The sequence below is a fragment of the Coenobita brevimanus genome, chromosome 60, assembly GCF_032717465.1.
Source record: "Coenobita brevimanus isolate Jiangsu-jjx chromosome 60, ASM3271746v2, whole genome shotgun sequence".
Taxonomy (NCBI): domain Eukaryota; kingdom Metazoa; phylum Arthropoda; class Malacostraca; order Decapoda; family Coenobitidae; genus Coenobita; species Coenobita brevimanus.
In genome coordinates this window covers 3,781,185-3,794,037 of record NC_137013.1, presented here as the reverse complement: position 1 = coordinate 3,794,037, position 12,853 = coordinate 3,781,185, and the positions used below count along the sequence as shown (strand labels likewise).

The 12,853-nt window shown below is 39.9% G+C and overlaps 2 protein-coding genes across 2 annotated transcripts; both read right to left on the bottom strand.

The window, feature by feature from the left end:
* Window positions 1–796: 796 nt before the first annotated feature.
* Window positions 797–2,204, bottom strand: LOC145403178 (pro-resilin-like). Its single transcript, XM_080274995.1, has 4 exons — window positions 2,193–2,204; window positions 1,589–1,666; window positions 1,539–1,541; window positions 797–1,117 (listed from the first exon to the last, which is right to left on the bottom strand). Exons 1-4 carry the CDS (start codon window positions 2,202–2,204, stop codon window positions 797–799), a joined length of 414 nt encoding a protein of 137 aa, XP_080131121.1.
* A 5,764-nt stretch (window positions 2,205–7,968) lies between these two features.
* Window positions 7,969–12,647, bottom strand: LOC145403126 (uncharacterized). The gene is made up of 3 exons (XM_080274953.1): window positions 12,576–12,647; window positions 8,857–8,934; window positions 7,969–8,292 (listed from the first exon to the last, which is right to left on the bottom strand). The coding sequence occupies exons 1-3, from the start codon at window positions 12,645–12,647 to the stop codon at window positions 7,969–7,971; spliced, it is 474 nt and encodes a 157-aa protein (XP_080131079.1).
* Window positions 12,648–12,853: the final 206 nt, after the last annotated feature.

The window sequence follows — 12,853 nt, the reverse complement described above, 5'->3', positions numbered from 1 at the left end:
TTTTTTTGTGCTAGGAAACAGCTTATTACTTAAAACGAGGCAATGGAATTAAAAAGAAAAGCTGAAACCAATGATTTACTGTACAAAAGTAATAAAAGAACTCTGATGACAGCTGTCACCCTTCTAGATGAAGAGCTAGAGGTACATAGAGAAATCCAAATGAATTTTCATGGAAATAGTTATACACTGATACGGCACCCTCCCAGCCAACCCCTTCCCCCATTCTCCCTCACTATATCTCGCACACAAACTGCCTCCAGTAAACTCACAGATTTCCATTGCGTGCGTCTTTCCTAGACAATGATGACCATGATTGTGCTTTTTCTTCTTTTCGGTTATCGTTAAGACACTCGTGTGGTGTTTGTACATACCTACAATCTGATAGAGGAGCTCAGTTTCCAAGTAGCTGTAAGTATCTTATGACTACATTACATGGAACACAATAATATATTAAGCCACATCACTAATACCCTATCCACCTTAGTACATTAGTATTAAAGGTGCAGAAATACTAATAATATGCATGCATGTTTATTGGACAGACTGTCAGGTCTAAATCATAAAAATATATACTCTGGTATAATAAATATTCTCAGTACAAAATAATCATGAACACGAGACTAGAGGCGCAGTTGCACTGCAGGCAGGCCCAAATTTAGGATGCTTCAGTAAACAGTCTTAATGACCATAAACAAATGTTGCAATAAGCGTACTTGGCTATATGCTTATTTATTTGTACAGTGATTCATCCGTCCACAGACCTAATGGTATAGTCGTAAGAATGTATACACCAGACCTAACCGTAGGAAGGTCTGGGAGGACCATAAAAGCGGGGTGATGCTACGTGCTCGAAGGAGGCAGATTCGAACGATGCTGACTCGTATGAGTCTGGGTAACGAGCTTCGCCAGAATACTTGACATCAGCAATGTAGCCGGAGTCACCGTCCACGTAGTAGGTCACCGTCTGGCGGCGACCATCAGGCAGGTGCACGTAGTACGATCCCTTGGTGTTGTCGCCATCACGACTCTCCTGATGGCCGAAGTCGTTGCCGTTCCTCACGGCCCAGTTGAAGTCATACCTGGCCTCTCTGGACTCAAAGGACTCAGCGGAGAAATCCTGTTATGTGGAATACTCAGTTAAAACTCATGAAGGTGGAACATCTATTCCAGTGACTTCACAAGAGAGCAGTGTTTGTCTCAGCCAACACTTCCAACAACTAACATTTTAATTCATGATTGCGGGAAGAAAACTATCCCCTTCTGAACCTGAGTGAATTTTGCTTTACTTTTGCTGTAGTTCAGTTGGAGTGAATATGTTATATCCCGCACGCATGCTTCGTTACTAAGGAAAACCCAGCGATATGGATGAACGAAACATTCTATAATAGTCTTTTCTAGCTTTTGTGTGTGTGTGTGTGTGTGTGTGTGTGTGTGTGTGTGTGTGTGTGTGTGTGTGTGTGTGTGAGTAAAATCCGATTTTTGTGTTTAAAACCAAAATCAGAAATGTAACCAGCACATTTCCTACTGATGTAGCAAACATGCTGGGAAAATGCAGATGAATGATATACTGTGTGCGTTGACCACTAACCGGGGAGCCATAGCCGTATGAAGGACGATGGTCAGCAGAAACGGCAGCCACAGCCACCAGCACACACACTGACAGCACCTGAGGAAGAGATCACTGTATGTGTAGCATAAATCAATTTTTGGTTCGCGAGAGAATCTTCCCTAACGCCCAGAATTGCAATGGTCTTATTACAGTGCAGAATCCTCATAAAACTTTGCATTGTACGAGTATTATGACATACGTGTCAAGTCAGCAGTTGAAGGGCTAATGAAGGAACTTGTAGATATTTGGAGAGTATTGGTAATGTTGCTTTCGGCAATGTACACTGAAATATGTTTCCATTTTTTACAGGGCTTTATAATAATAATAATGACAGGAGTAATTTAGGCAAATAGAAAATTACTGTGTTATTTATGGTAAGTACTGCAACGAAAGATCCATTTTATTTTTCTGCTGTCAAATTAAACGTGGATTATATAAATGGAGCAGCATCTATATCTGGATATTTCGTCACTCCAAAATGCACCAGACTTGTTAAATTAAAGTATCGTAGCGTTCACAGTAATATTAATAATAATAATAATAATAAAAAGAGTTGCGTTTCATTTTTCACATAGCGTCCCACCTTTGAGTTCATGTTGGGTATCGTGACGGGACTGCCTCTCACACTGAAGTCCCCGAGTTCTGCCCTGCTATATAAAGGCGGCGGGCGTGACGTCACGGGTCAGTTATTGCACAAAAATCATTCTTCAAACGACTTGTTCTGCTCCTTCCATATGCCTTGATTAAACGTCAATTTTCTCAGCATTCCATTGGCCAAAAATGCTTCCCACGTTAATCATTCGTGGTATATTATCCAAAGATGAAGAATCCTCTATTTACAGGCAGTATAGACTCAACCTATAACATATTGCAGCAGCTTTCACATCATGAACCCCCTCAACCCCCGGGTGAAAAATAAACATGCTCTCCTCGACATTTATTTCCAACTTGCAAGTAACGGGAGGTTGGATGTGTGTATCACCAGGTTGAAGGTACACTTAATAACATTAGTGAAAAATTATTTAATTGGAGCCACTTATTTCTTTATGGAATAAGTAAACTTTGACTTATAACCATTGGAATTTGTCTAATGAAGAATAAAGCAAATTACTGGTTATGTTTCTCGTTGATAAAACTGTTGTTCCTCGTAATATTTTCTACCCTTGTAATTAATGATAAATTTCAATGCATAGAGTTACCAATGCTGTACTGTTTTATAGTGAATAATAAACTAACAGTATTATGCTGCTGCAAAGGTGTTATTCAGCCAAAATCTACACGTGGTAACTCATGGTTTTGTTGTTCTATAGTTATTAAACAACGATCTACACAAAACCTGCAGCAATCTTAAACCCTTGGAAGCAAAAGCTGATGTGAAATACTGTATTCATATTGATTCCTGCATTTCTGTCAATGTCACGTAGCTAGTCCAATACCCATGCTCCAGATCCCACCAGAATAAGTTAAATTTGAACTTTATGTTATACAGTTTTCAACTACGGTAGCTTCCTATATCTTGCTGTTACAGGACGTCCCCTCCTTCCCCAAACATACATATTATACATGATCATCCCTGGACCAACCTACTCATTTCTACAATAATCCTAGGAGAATTGTATAGTGAATTCATAGTGTTGTGTGGTGGCTCGGTGTCATGTGGTGGTGTAGTGTGGTTTGATGGTGTAGTGCTGTGGTGTGGTGCGGTGGTGTAACAGTATTGTGTGGTGATTTGGTGTGGTGTGGTAGTGTAATAGTGATTTGCAGTGGTGTGGTATGGTGTGGTGTGATGTGGTATGGTGGCGTAATAGTGATGTATATTGGTATGGTGTAGCTGGTAGTGTAATTTTGTTGTGGTGATGTGGTGTGGTGGTGTAATAGTACTGTGTGATAGTTTGGTGTGTTGGTGTAATGGTGTTGTGTGGTGACGTGGTGTGGTGTCGTGTAATGGTATTGTGTGGTCGTGCGGCATGATGGTGATTTAGTGTTCTGTGGTGGTATAGTGACTAATGGTTGTGGTCTGTGTTTGTGGTGGCATGGTAGTATCTGTATAATAATACTGTGTGACAGTGGAGTATTGCTGTGTTTTAACTAATGTTGTGCAATGGTGTGGTATGATGGTATGACAGTGTTGTGCGGTGGTGTAATATATTTGTGTATTAGTGATTTGCAGTAGTGTGGTATGATAGTATAATAGTGCTGAGTGGTGTGGCATGTTTCTGTATTAGTTTTTTGTAGCGGTGAGGCATGTTTAGTAGTTTTGTGTCGTGGTGTGGTATGGTGATATAATACTTTTGTGTGATGGTGTAGTATGGTTCTGTATTGGTGTTGAATGCTGATGTGGCACTGTGTGTACTGCTGTTGTGCGGCGGTGTGGTATGGTCTTGTAACAGTGTTGTGTGGTGGAGCAGTATGGGGATGTAATGAAATTGTGTGGCTAACGGTGTGGTGACGTATTAACGCCAACTCATGATACTCGTAATGAAGATAAAACATTCATTAAAAAAAAAAAAATAGCTACACCCATATCACCACCACATATAGTACATATTTATAACATTACAGAAGGCACAATCAGTATATAGTAATTTTCAACACAAAGATACAACACCATTAATGTAAAGGCAGGAGGACGAGATACTTCTAGCAATTATCTGTAAACTCGACTACTAATAGCAAAATAAGCTTTATATACAGTGGAAAAACTACATCTCCTGGAGCCAAGATCCTGGAAATTATATAGATTTGGCTTAGAACATGGCATAGGCTCTGATGTGGGAAAGATGAACTGTTCCATGTTAGACTTGTGTCCTTGTCGACCCATACGAAGCCAACTCAGTGAGGTGTTTCTGTTTTATCCCTCCCTAGTGAACACCCCCTTCTTCAGTAGTCAAGAGATGTGTAAGGAGGACAGTGGAGATGTAAGGGTTTTCATTGCATCAGAAAATTCATCCAATGTATTTTCATGTGTAACTGTTTCCTTTGGTAATCACTATTGGAAGATAGCAAAGCTCATAATATATTTTTATATCTTTTATTACTCTGGGGAGGAAAGAGATATAGCCATTTTGTTTTCCTACTGTTCTTAGTATTGATAAAAATCTGGGGAAAAAAATAGTCCATCAACAAAGCAAAGAAAAAAACTTACCCTCCTCTCGTCCTATCCACTTACCTTCACACATCGCTTTATTTTCCTTTACTCCCACCGCACCGAACTTCTGGAAGAAATTTTATCCCATCACCAGCACGGCGTCTCAAACAATGGCCATCTTCAGTTGATGCACTTGTCACGATCTGCACCACAACTTAAGAATCACCCTACCCACTCCTCTCTTCCCATCCTGCTTTATTTTTTTCATTATGAAATAAATTACTGACACATCCAAGACGGCCAGCTTATGTATTCTATCTTCATATGCCGTCTTGCCCCCCTCCCCAGCCGTACAACCCACCTCCATCCATCCCAGTCTATCCCCCACCTACATTTATCTCCTTGTAACCATTCTATTCCAAAAGAGCTGTCACGTGTATCAGACCGATTCGTCGTTTGTTTGGTATTGACATTTACGAGTATAGACATGTCTTTAACCTTTTTCATTCACCTAAGTCAAGCTGACGGGTTCTTTCGTTACAGCAACCATTTAAACTACTTGGAATAATTCTCATACATCTACTTGAGTTTGAATATGGCTGAAACGAACTAGGAGTGAAATGGATCCATGCTGACCTACATGGATTCTACTGGACCTGAACTGATCTCATTGGGCCCAGTTTGATGTGAAGGCTGAGAATGAATAGAACTGGACCATATCACTACTGATATACCTACCCTGAACTGGCTCGACTGAGACTGAAGGGTTGTGACTGGATCTAAATGAAATGAACAGGTTTAGCATGGCATGAATGGATATAAGATGGCTTGAATGGATCTGAACCTGAACCAACTGGACTGGAATGGCACCGAATGCACTTGAAATGATGTGACTGATGCTAACACCGAGAAGAAACTAAATAACCTGGTGAATTTAGCTGGATCTCAGTGGGTTTAGAATAACTGAAATGGAGCTAAATTGACGTGAGTAAACTGCTTGGGATTCATTCTGAAATAGTCTAATGGGGCCTGATTGGAGGTGAGAAGGTTGATTGGATCTAACTGGAATGCTTAGAGCGGACCCAAATGATGTGAATGAATCCTACTAGGTCTAAATGAACCTTGACTGGACCTGAAATTACCTGAAATGTCTCTGGTTTGAAGTGAGAAAAGTGAACAAAAATTTAACGGAATCTGAAACCCATGGACTAAAAGCTGAGGCTGCCTTTCTCTCAGTCTCCCATCTTTCGTGGGATAGGTAGGGATTTGAAAAAAGGCTTGAATTACAGGGCGAACTTGGCTAATCTTAGAGCTAGAGTGTCAGTGATAAGGTATAGAGAAGTTATTGGTCAGTAAATTGAGGGGGACGCAGAGGCTGAGGTGGAAGGATGTGTAAGAGAGGTATATGACTGAGGACGGTACGATCTGGAGCAAGGGAAGCCTGACAGCGGTGGACAGTGTGATATGGATCTGATTTGTTCATAGTCACTCTCACCAAGATTGAGGTGAGGTGAAGCGAGGACAGCCAAATAGAGGTGAACAAAGTGAAAAGGATAAGATTTGTTCCAGTCACTCATTGCAGGATTGAGGTGCCTAACTAACAGATAAACCAATCATCACCCTCAGCTATTTGACTGTAGGGCTTTCTTACAATTTTCTTCCGTCTGACCAATGTTTGTTAAGCAGTTCCATCTCAGCCATGCTAATTACTGTACTCTACCGTACTTCATTCCATCATTGGCGTCTCGGTCTGCTTTATCCTCACTTTTCCTCTTAATTGTCACTGCTTCTCTTGTAGTCCATCTGGTCTACAATATTCATAATGCACTTGATGCCATTTGTATCAGCTATTAGTCTTTCTAGTTAAAACTGAATACTCTTGAGTTTACCCTGTTATGCTTCTTCTTTTTTTTTTTTTTTTTTTTTTTTTTTTTTTTTTTTTTTTTTTTTTTTTGTTATGGGACGGGGCTAATTTACTGGTTGTATGCCCTTTACTTAGACAGAGACAACCCTCGTCATAATGTAATTCTGTTTAATAAAAGGTCTCCATCTCTAAATATACTAGTAATTAAAATTTGTGCTCTAACTAGCCACTAGTTATGTTACAGTTCCTCCGATTCACACAAATATCCATAAGAAATCTAAAAACGTTTATTCGTTCACAGTTTTACCTAAATAACCTCCACCATTCCAACCGGAGCCTCTGCAAATGTCTTATGAAAACGAAGTAAACAGTCCTGGTGAAAGTGTCTCATTCATGTACACTCCAGTTTGTCAGTATCATGCACAGTCTCTCTGGAATTATAAGTTATGGCAACAGTATCACCTCAAAGCTTCGCACTAGCAAAACCTACATAGTTAGGTAGTCTTTTTCAGTTGTCCAATACTCCATTTTCAAATTTTGCTAAAATCTCTCCATTTTAACAGTGAATTCACTTAAATACTTCAGTCAGATCTCTCTCTTGTGTCCGTCTTTCAGCAAGCAGTGTAATTTTTCTCAAGATGGCCTAATACTGAAAGTCTCAAATCTTACAATTCCTTTTTCTCGTTCTTTTCTAAATAGTTCGTAAAGAAACATTACTTATTTTGATGCAAGGACATCAACACTGTGATCCATAACCCAATGGTGGCTTCAATAAACCTGAAACTGTTATTGAATTGCTTTGGAAGGTCTGTTAATCACACATCGTGAACTAAATACTAAGCTCGTATTTGCCTTTTCATACATTAATAAGCAGTTGTCTGGGTTTCTTTCTTCATGCTCTTTCCATCATACTTCCAGTGTGGGTGTCTGTCACACATTGATGACCAGGGCACTGCAATCCCAAATATTATCATAATTACTCTTGTTATCTATGTTCAAATCTATTTCGTCGCTGACACCCAGTCTCCATGAACCGTAACTATCGTATAACCAAATTAGGTGGAAAGCAATAATGCACACAGCCACACCACTATTCTCGTATATTAATAATAAAAGTGGTAAATACCCATAATGTACATGCGGATTTATTGGACAGATTGCTAGTTCAAAGCCATACAAATATACACTCAGGTAAAATAAATACAAATACAAAATATTTATGAACACGAGACTAGAGGCTCAGTTGTACAGCAGACAAGATAAAAATTAGAATGCTTCCGCAAGCAGTAGTAATAGTAAGCAGACAGCGATAAGCAGACTTACCAATATACTTATTTATTTGTACAATGGTTTAGCCGTCCACAGATCTAACGGTATAATCATAACAATGCATACACCAGACCACACCTAACCGTAGTAAGGCCTGGGAGGAGCATAGAAGGGGTGAGACTCTCGGGATTCGAAAGATGCTGATTCATATGAGTCTGGGTAACGAGCCTCGCCAGAATACTTGACATCAGCGATGTAACCATCGTCACCGTCCACGTAGTAGGTCACCGTCTGGCGGCGACCGTCGGGCAGGTGAACGTAGTACAATCCCTCAGTGTTGTCGCCGTCACGACCTTCCCGGTGGCCGAAGTCGTTGCCGGAGGAGGAGTCTCTCACGGCCCAGTTGAAATCGTACCTGGCCTCCCTGGACTCATAGGATTCAAACGACTCATCAGAGAAGTCCTGTGATATGGGACGGTCATTTAGATATCATGCAAATGAAACACATGCAAGCTTTTGATTATAATACTCGATGTCTGAGGACAACACGAACATTGGATGATCTAAGGTGTTGCACAGGTGAGTTATGTTAAGCTGAAGCTTCAATCGTTTTCATTAAAATATAATTTACATCTGCGGCAGGAAAGTGCGTCTACTCTAGATTATACTTCATTGCTTTGGTCTTTGAACTTCCGCCTATACACTGAATATTGTACCTCTTGTACTGTATAATCGATAGAGACTAACAAATTTTCTTATAACATTTGTTGGTAGATTTTTTTTTTCTAATATGAACTATAATAGCCTCTATGACTTTTTATCATACTGAAAAGTGGATAGCACCCTCTGTATACTGACAGAGCAAAATGTACAAGGTGAAGCTTGCTGAAAATTCAGGTGACTTGTCGTTCCTACATATCACACAGGATGCCACTAGGAATTTGTGAAGATAAACTACATCATGAGTTGTCTCTCAGCATACGCCCCAAAGAGTTGTTTATATAATGCAAATGAATGAACACTTACTGGGGAGCCATAACCATACGAGGGGCGACGGCCAGCAGACACGACAGCCACAGCCACCAGCACACACACTGACAGTACCTGAGGAAGAGATAATGTGAAAGATATTGTATTAAATCACCAAACAGTGACGACTTCACAGAGGGTGTAGGTTATCCCCCATGACTGTGATCAAAGTTGGTTAGATCTTCAGCGAGTTGGTAAAACAGGAAGTAGAGCTTTTGCAACTAATATGTTGCCGGAATATTCTGTGAACAGCGGAAGAAAATTGTCAGGCAAAAACAAATCCTGTTCAGACGGTTTAACTGCATTTAATCTGCCACATTGACTCCTATATTTACCGCATTCCTGATCAAGTTCTATTTATCAAATTTCTACAGCATAATAGTGTTCAGTAATTCACCATGAAATTAAGTTTTCGTTGTTCCCTCGGTAATCTATCTTATTCACATTTTTTTGTCGAATACGATAGTACGACTGGGCGAGTTGTTCAGAAGATAAATTACTGATTCATAACAGCAATGAGAAGGCTAATGGTAAGATAGTAGCCATTTATGTATGCAGAAATGTTTTAGTGCGTAAACTATTGTTTGAAATATATTAAGAAAAAAAAATCTCCCCCAAGGAGGGAATCACACCAGACACGGGCCGATACATATCTGGCGCTGCTCGGAATATGATCTTGACCTTGACCTACTTTCACCAATTTCGAACTCGTAGGAGATTTTCATCCTTGCGACACACCTGTAAATTTTGTGATGATATTTTGACTGGTTGCGAAGATATCGTGCTAACAGGAACACACACACACACACACACACACACACACACACACACACACACACACACACAAATTGAAAACAACGCCAGTTTCGCAATCGCAGCAGATAAAAAGTTACATCATTGGACTGCGCTTCTTGTGTTTACTTTTACTCTGGTGTCGAACGTAATCTTCCTTGTTACGACTGAATAAATTAACATCTGATACAGTTCTTCATTCCAAGGTATATAGCTTCAGTGTACGCTAACCTCTTCTGCCCGAATACGTCATTTCCATTTTTTTTTTTTTTTTTTTTTTTCAAGCTGTATGAGGTCCATCCAATACTGACAGGGTTTTATGATAGGTGTATTGAACGTTTTCCAATTTTAAAGGCCTAAGAAAAATGGGAGGCACCAAGCATAAAATTCATCGTTGCACTAATTAAATATCATCAATATGAAAATATTTTTCTCATTTTAGCTCTCTCTAGACGGTTCAGGCCAGTTCAGGGGAGGCTGTTCGAAGTGTAGGGATAAGATGTGGCCTTCATTAAGTACAGTAGTATAGTAATAGGAGGCTGTCATAAGAATAATATAGATAGATAGATAGATAGATAGATAGATAACAAATGTGTGTGTGTGTGTGTGTGTGTGTGTGTGTGTGTGTGTGTGTGTGAAAGTTAAAAATGTTAATGATCAACAATTCATTTTTCATAAACCTTCCCACCTTTGCGTTCATGACTATTCTCAGGACGAGTCTGCCTCTCCCACTGAAGTATCCAGCAGCTCTGCCTTTCTATATAAAGGCGAGCGGGCGTGACGTCACGGGGTTGGTTATTGCACAAAAATACATTAAGGCCGGGAAAGATTTAGGCGTCCAGCCGCCGGGAATATAAACCGGAATGTTCGTGGCTCAATCAAGCAGCAGACCTGACAAAAAGCAAACCTAATATCATGTAGGAACTAACAGTGTGTGAAGGCGACTGATAATTTTGATAAAGGGCTTGATTTGCATTGAAATACGTTTGATTACACTCTTGGGAATTTATTGTCATCAACCAAATTACGCTTATGGCATTATGGATTAGTCAAGGAGTGAATTCTCGAGCTGGAGAGGATAGCTCAACATTATCATTTGTAGGCAGATGGCATAAGTATGAATAAGACACTTCAGTAAATGAACTGAAAAGATATAAATACCACAGAAGAGAATACTGTGGTGTATCATACAAAATATACCTCCTAGAAATATGTGCTAGAGACTCAGCTAAGCTCACGAAAACATGAGCCACTGATGTGTTTGTTTTTTGGTCAGCTCACTTCGTCAGAATATTCAATGGGCCATATTCCACTCGGTTTAGTATGGTCCCTAGCACACACTTTATATGGTACGTTAATTTATTAACTCTTCATCGATCTTTACTGAAAGAGAAAATTAAAAACTAACATTAATTTATATACACCTTGACACGTTAACCCCGAAGAGTTGGTCACGACCAAGCTCCTCCACGCTGGCCTGTTCTCATCCATCAGGCAGTCTGATCAACAACCCACACAACGCTTATCCATATACCTCTCCAGTCCCTCCACATTATCCTTGGTCTCTTTCTGCTCTGCTCTTGTCCATCCCCGCGGTATCGCTTCTTACACATCGTCCTTGATACTTTAATCATTGCTCTTTATACCATCCAGATACCTGAAGACATTTACCATTTCCTTTTATTCACCACAGAGCCTCATTACACATATTGTGGTTTTACTCCTCGAAGAAAAACAGCTTTTACTTCAAATATACACTTTCAAGTGTCGTTTCTAACACACACTTCTAATTCACCAAGCCTTGGAGCTCCCATTCATCTTCACAAGAGGGCAATATCACAGGCAAACAAGATACAGCCATTTTTTACTCCCGGCCATCTCTCACTAGGGAAGCTCTGTCAAATTATCTTACCTTGTTTTGTTTTTCAAAACATCGTATCTATGTATGGTTATCTATATCTGTCTATCAACACACACACACACACACACACACACACACACACACACACACACACATATATATCTGTCTATCTCTCTAATATATATATATTCAGGGTATGCACACTACAGTATATCCCCATCCTAAAACCTCTTTTATCACCATTTTTCTTATTCTTTCCCTCACTCCGTCGATAACTGATGTATTACTGTATATACTGTATTCATCCCTCAGTGCTAACTAGACATCACCTCTGTGGCTGCCTAACACATTACTCTTTCCCATTTCTTCTTGTGCACGAATTTCCATCTTATGTTATCCATAGTTTTGACATTCTGTTCAAGGCCAGTCTTCACATTCTTCAGACCAGTTTAATCACATTTTGGCCATCATCTTTCAACACATTGCCACTCATTTCATCACTCTCTGGTGCCTACTTAGTCTTGACTTTCTTCGCTGTCTCACACACTTTTATCCTGTTGTTCTCTTCCTTCACTCGTGCCTGTTTTCTTCTCGCAGTCATTGCCCAGTCACATATACTAGCACTGCCTTCGTTCTCTGCACCCAGCAACTCATTTAATTGCCCTCTTCATTAGTGCAATATCTTTTTTACCATTGAATTTTGCTATTTTTATCTTTCACAGCATTACTACATCTAATACCATCCAGCTCTTACTTCCTTGACCTTTTTCCAAAACATCTTACATTCCCTCTGCTTTACACTCAGACTTCTAATTTGCTCAGCCACTAATTTTTTCAGTTCAGCTTGAATCCTTACCTCTCGTATTTTCTCAACACCAACTCAGTGTTTCATCTCTCCACACTTTTTTTTTTTTTCCAACAGTTCATTGCATGTCCTCTTTTCGACGGTTCGTTTCAACTCTTTCCCAATCCACGCTATTTCCGTCATCCCTTTTATGTCTTCTCATAACCGACACACCACCTCTCATTCTGCACGTATTCCTTCTTTGAACACCTTACTCACGCCTTCCACTTTCTCTGCCTGCTCCAAGTTATATCTGTCCAATCGAGCCTGACTACCTTCCTGTACAGCCATTTTCCATCTCATGCTGTTTTTATACTCTCATTGTAACACCTGCGTCCTTCTGTCTTCCTCAACTTCTGTTCACTTACCGTTTTAGTACCTTTATCCCATGTTGTACTGCATATTGGATGGACAAGCCACACCCTATTACCCTATAAGCTTTGGTATCGATCACTTATTTGTTCATCCTCACACATAATCGGCCACTGCCTTTGTAG

Excerpts from the sequence above, each read along its gene's own strand:
- LOC145403126 (XM_080274953.1), bottom strand. The coding sequence starts at position 12,647 with ATGGCTGTACAGGAAGGTAGTCAGGCTCGATTGGACAGATATAACTTG. Across the intron at positions 8,935-12,575 it reads AGGCAGAGAAAGTGGAAGGC|GTACTGTCAGTGTGTGTGCT; the intron begins GTGAGTAAGGTG and ends TCTCTTCCTCAG. Across the intron at positions 8,293-8,856 it reads CGTATGGTTATGGCTCCCCA|GACTTCTCTGATGAGTCGTT; the intron begins GTAAGTGTTCAT and ends CCCATATCACAG.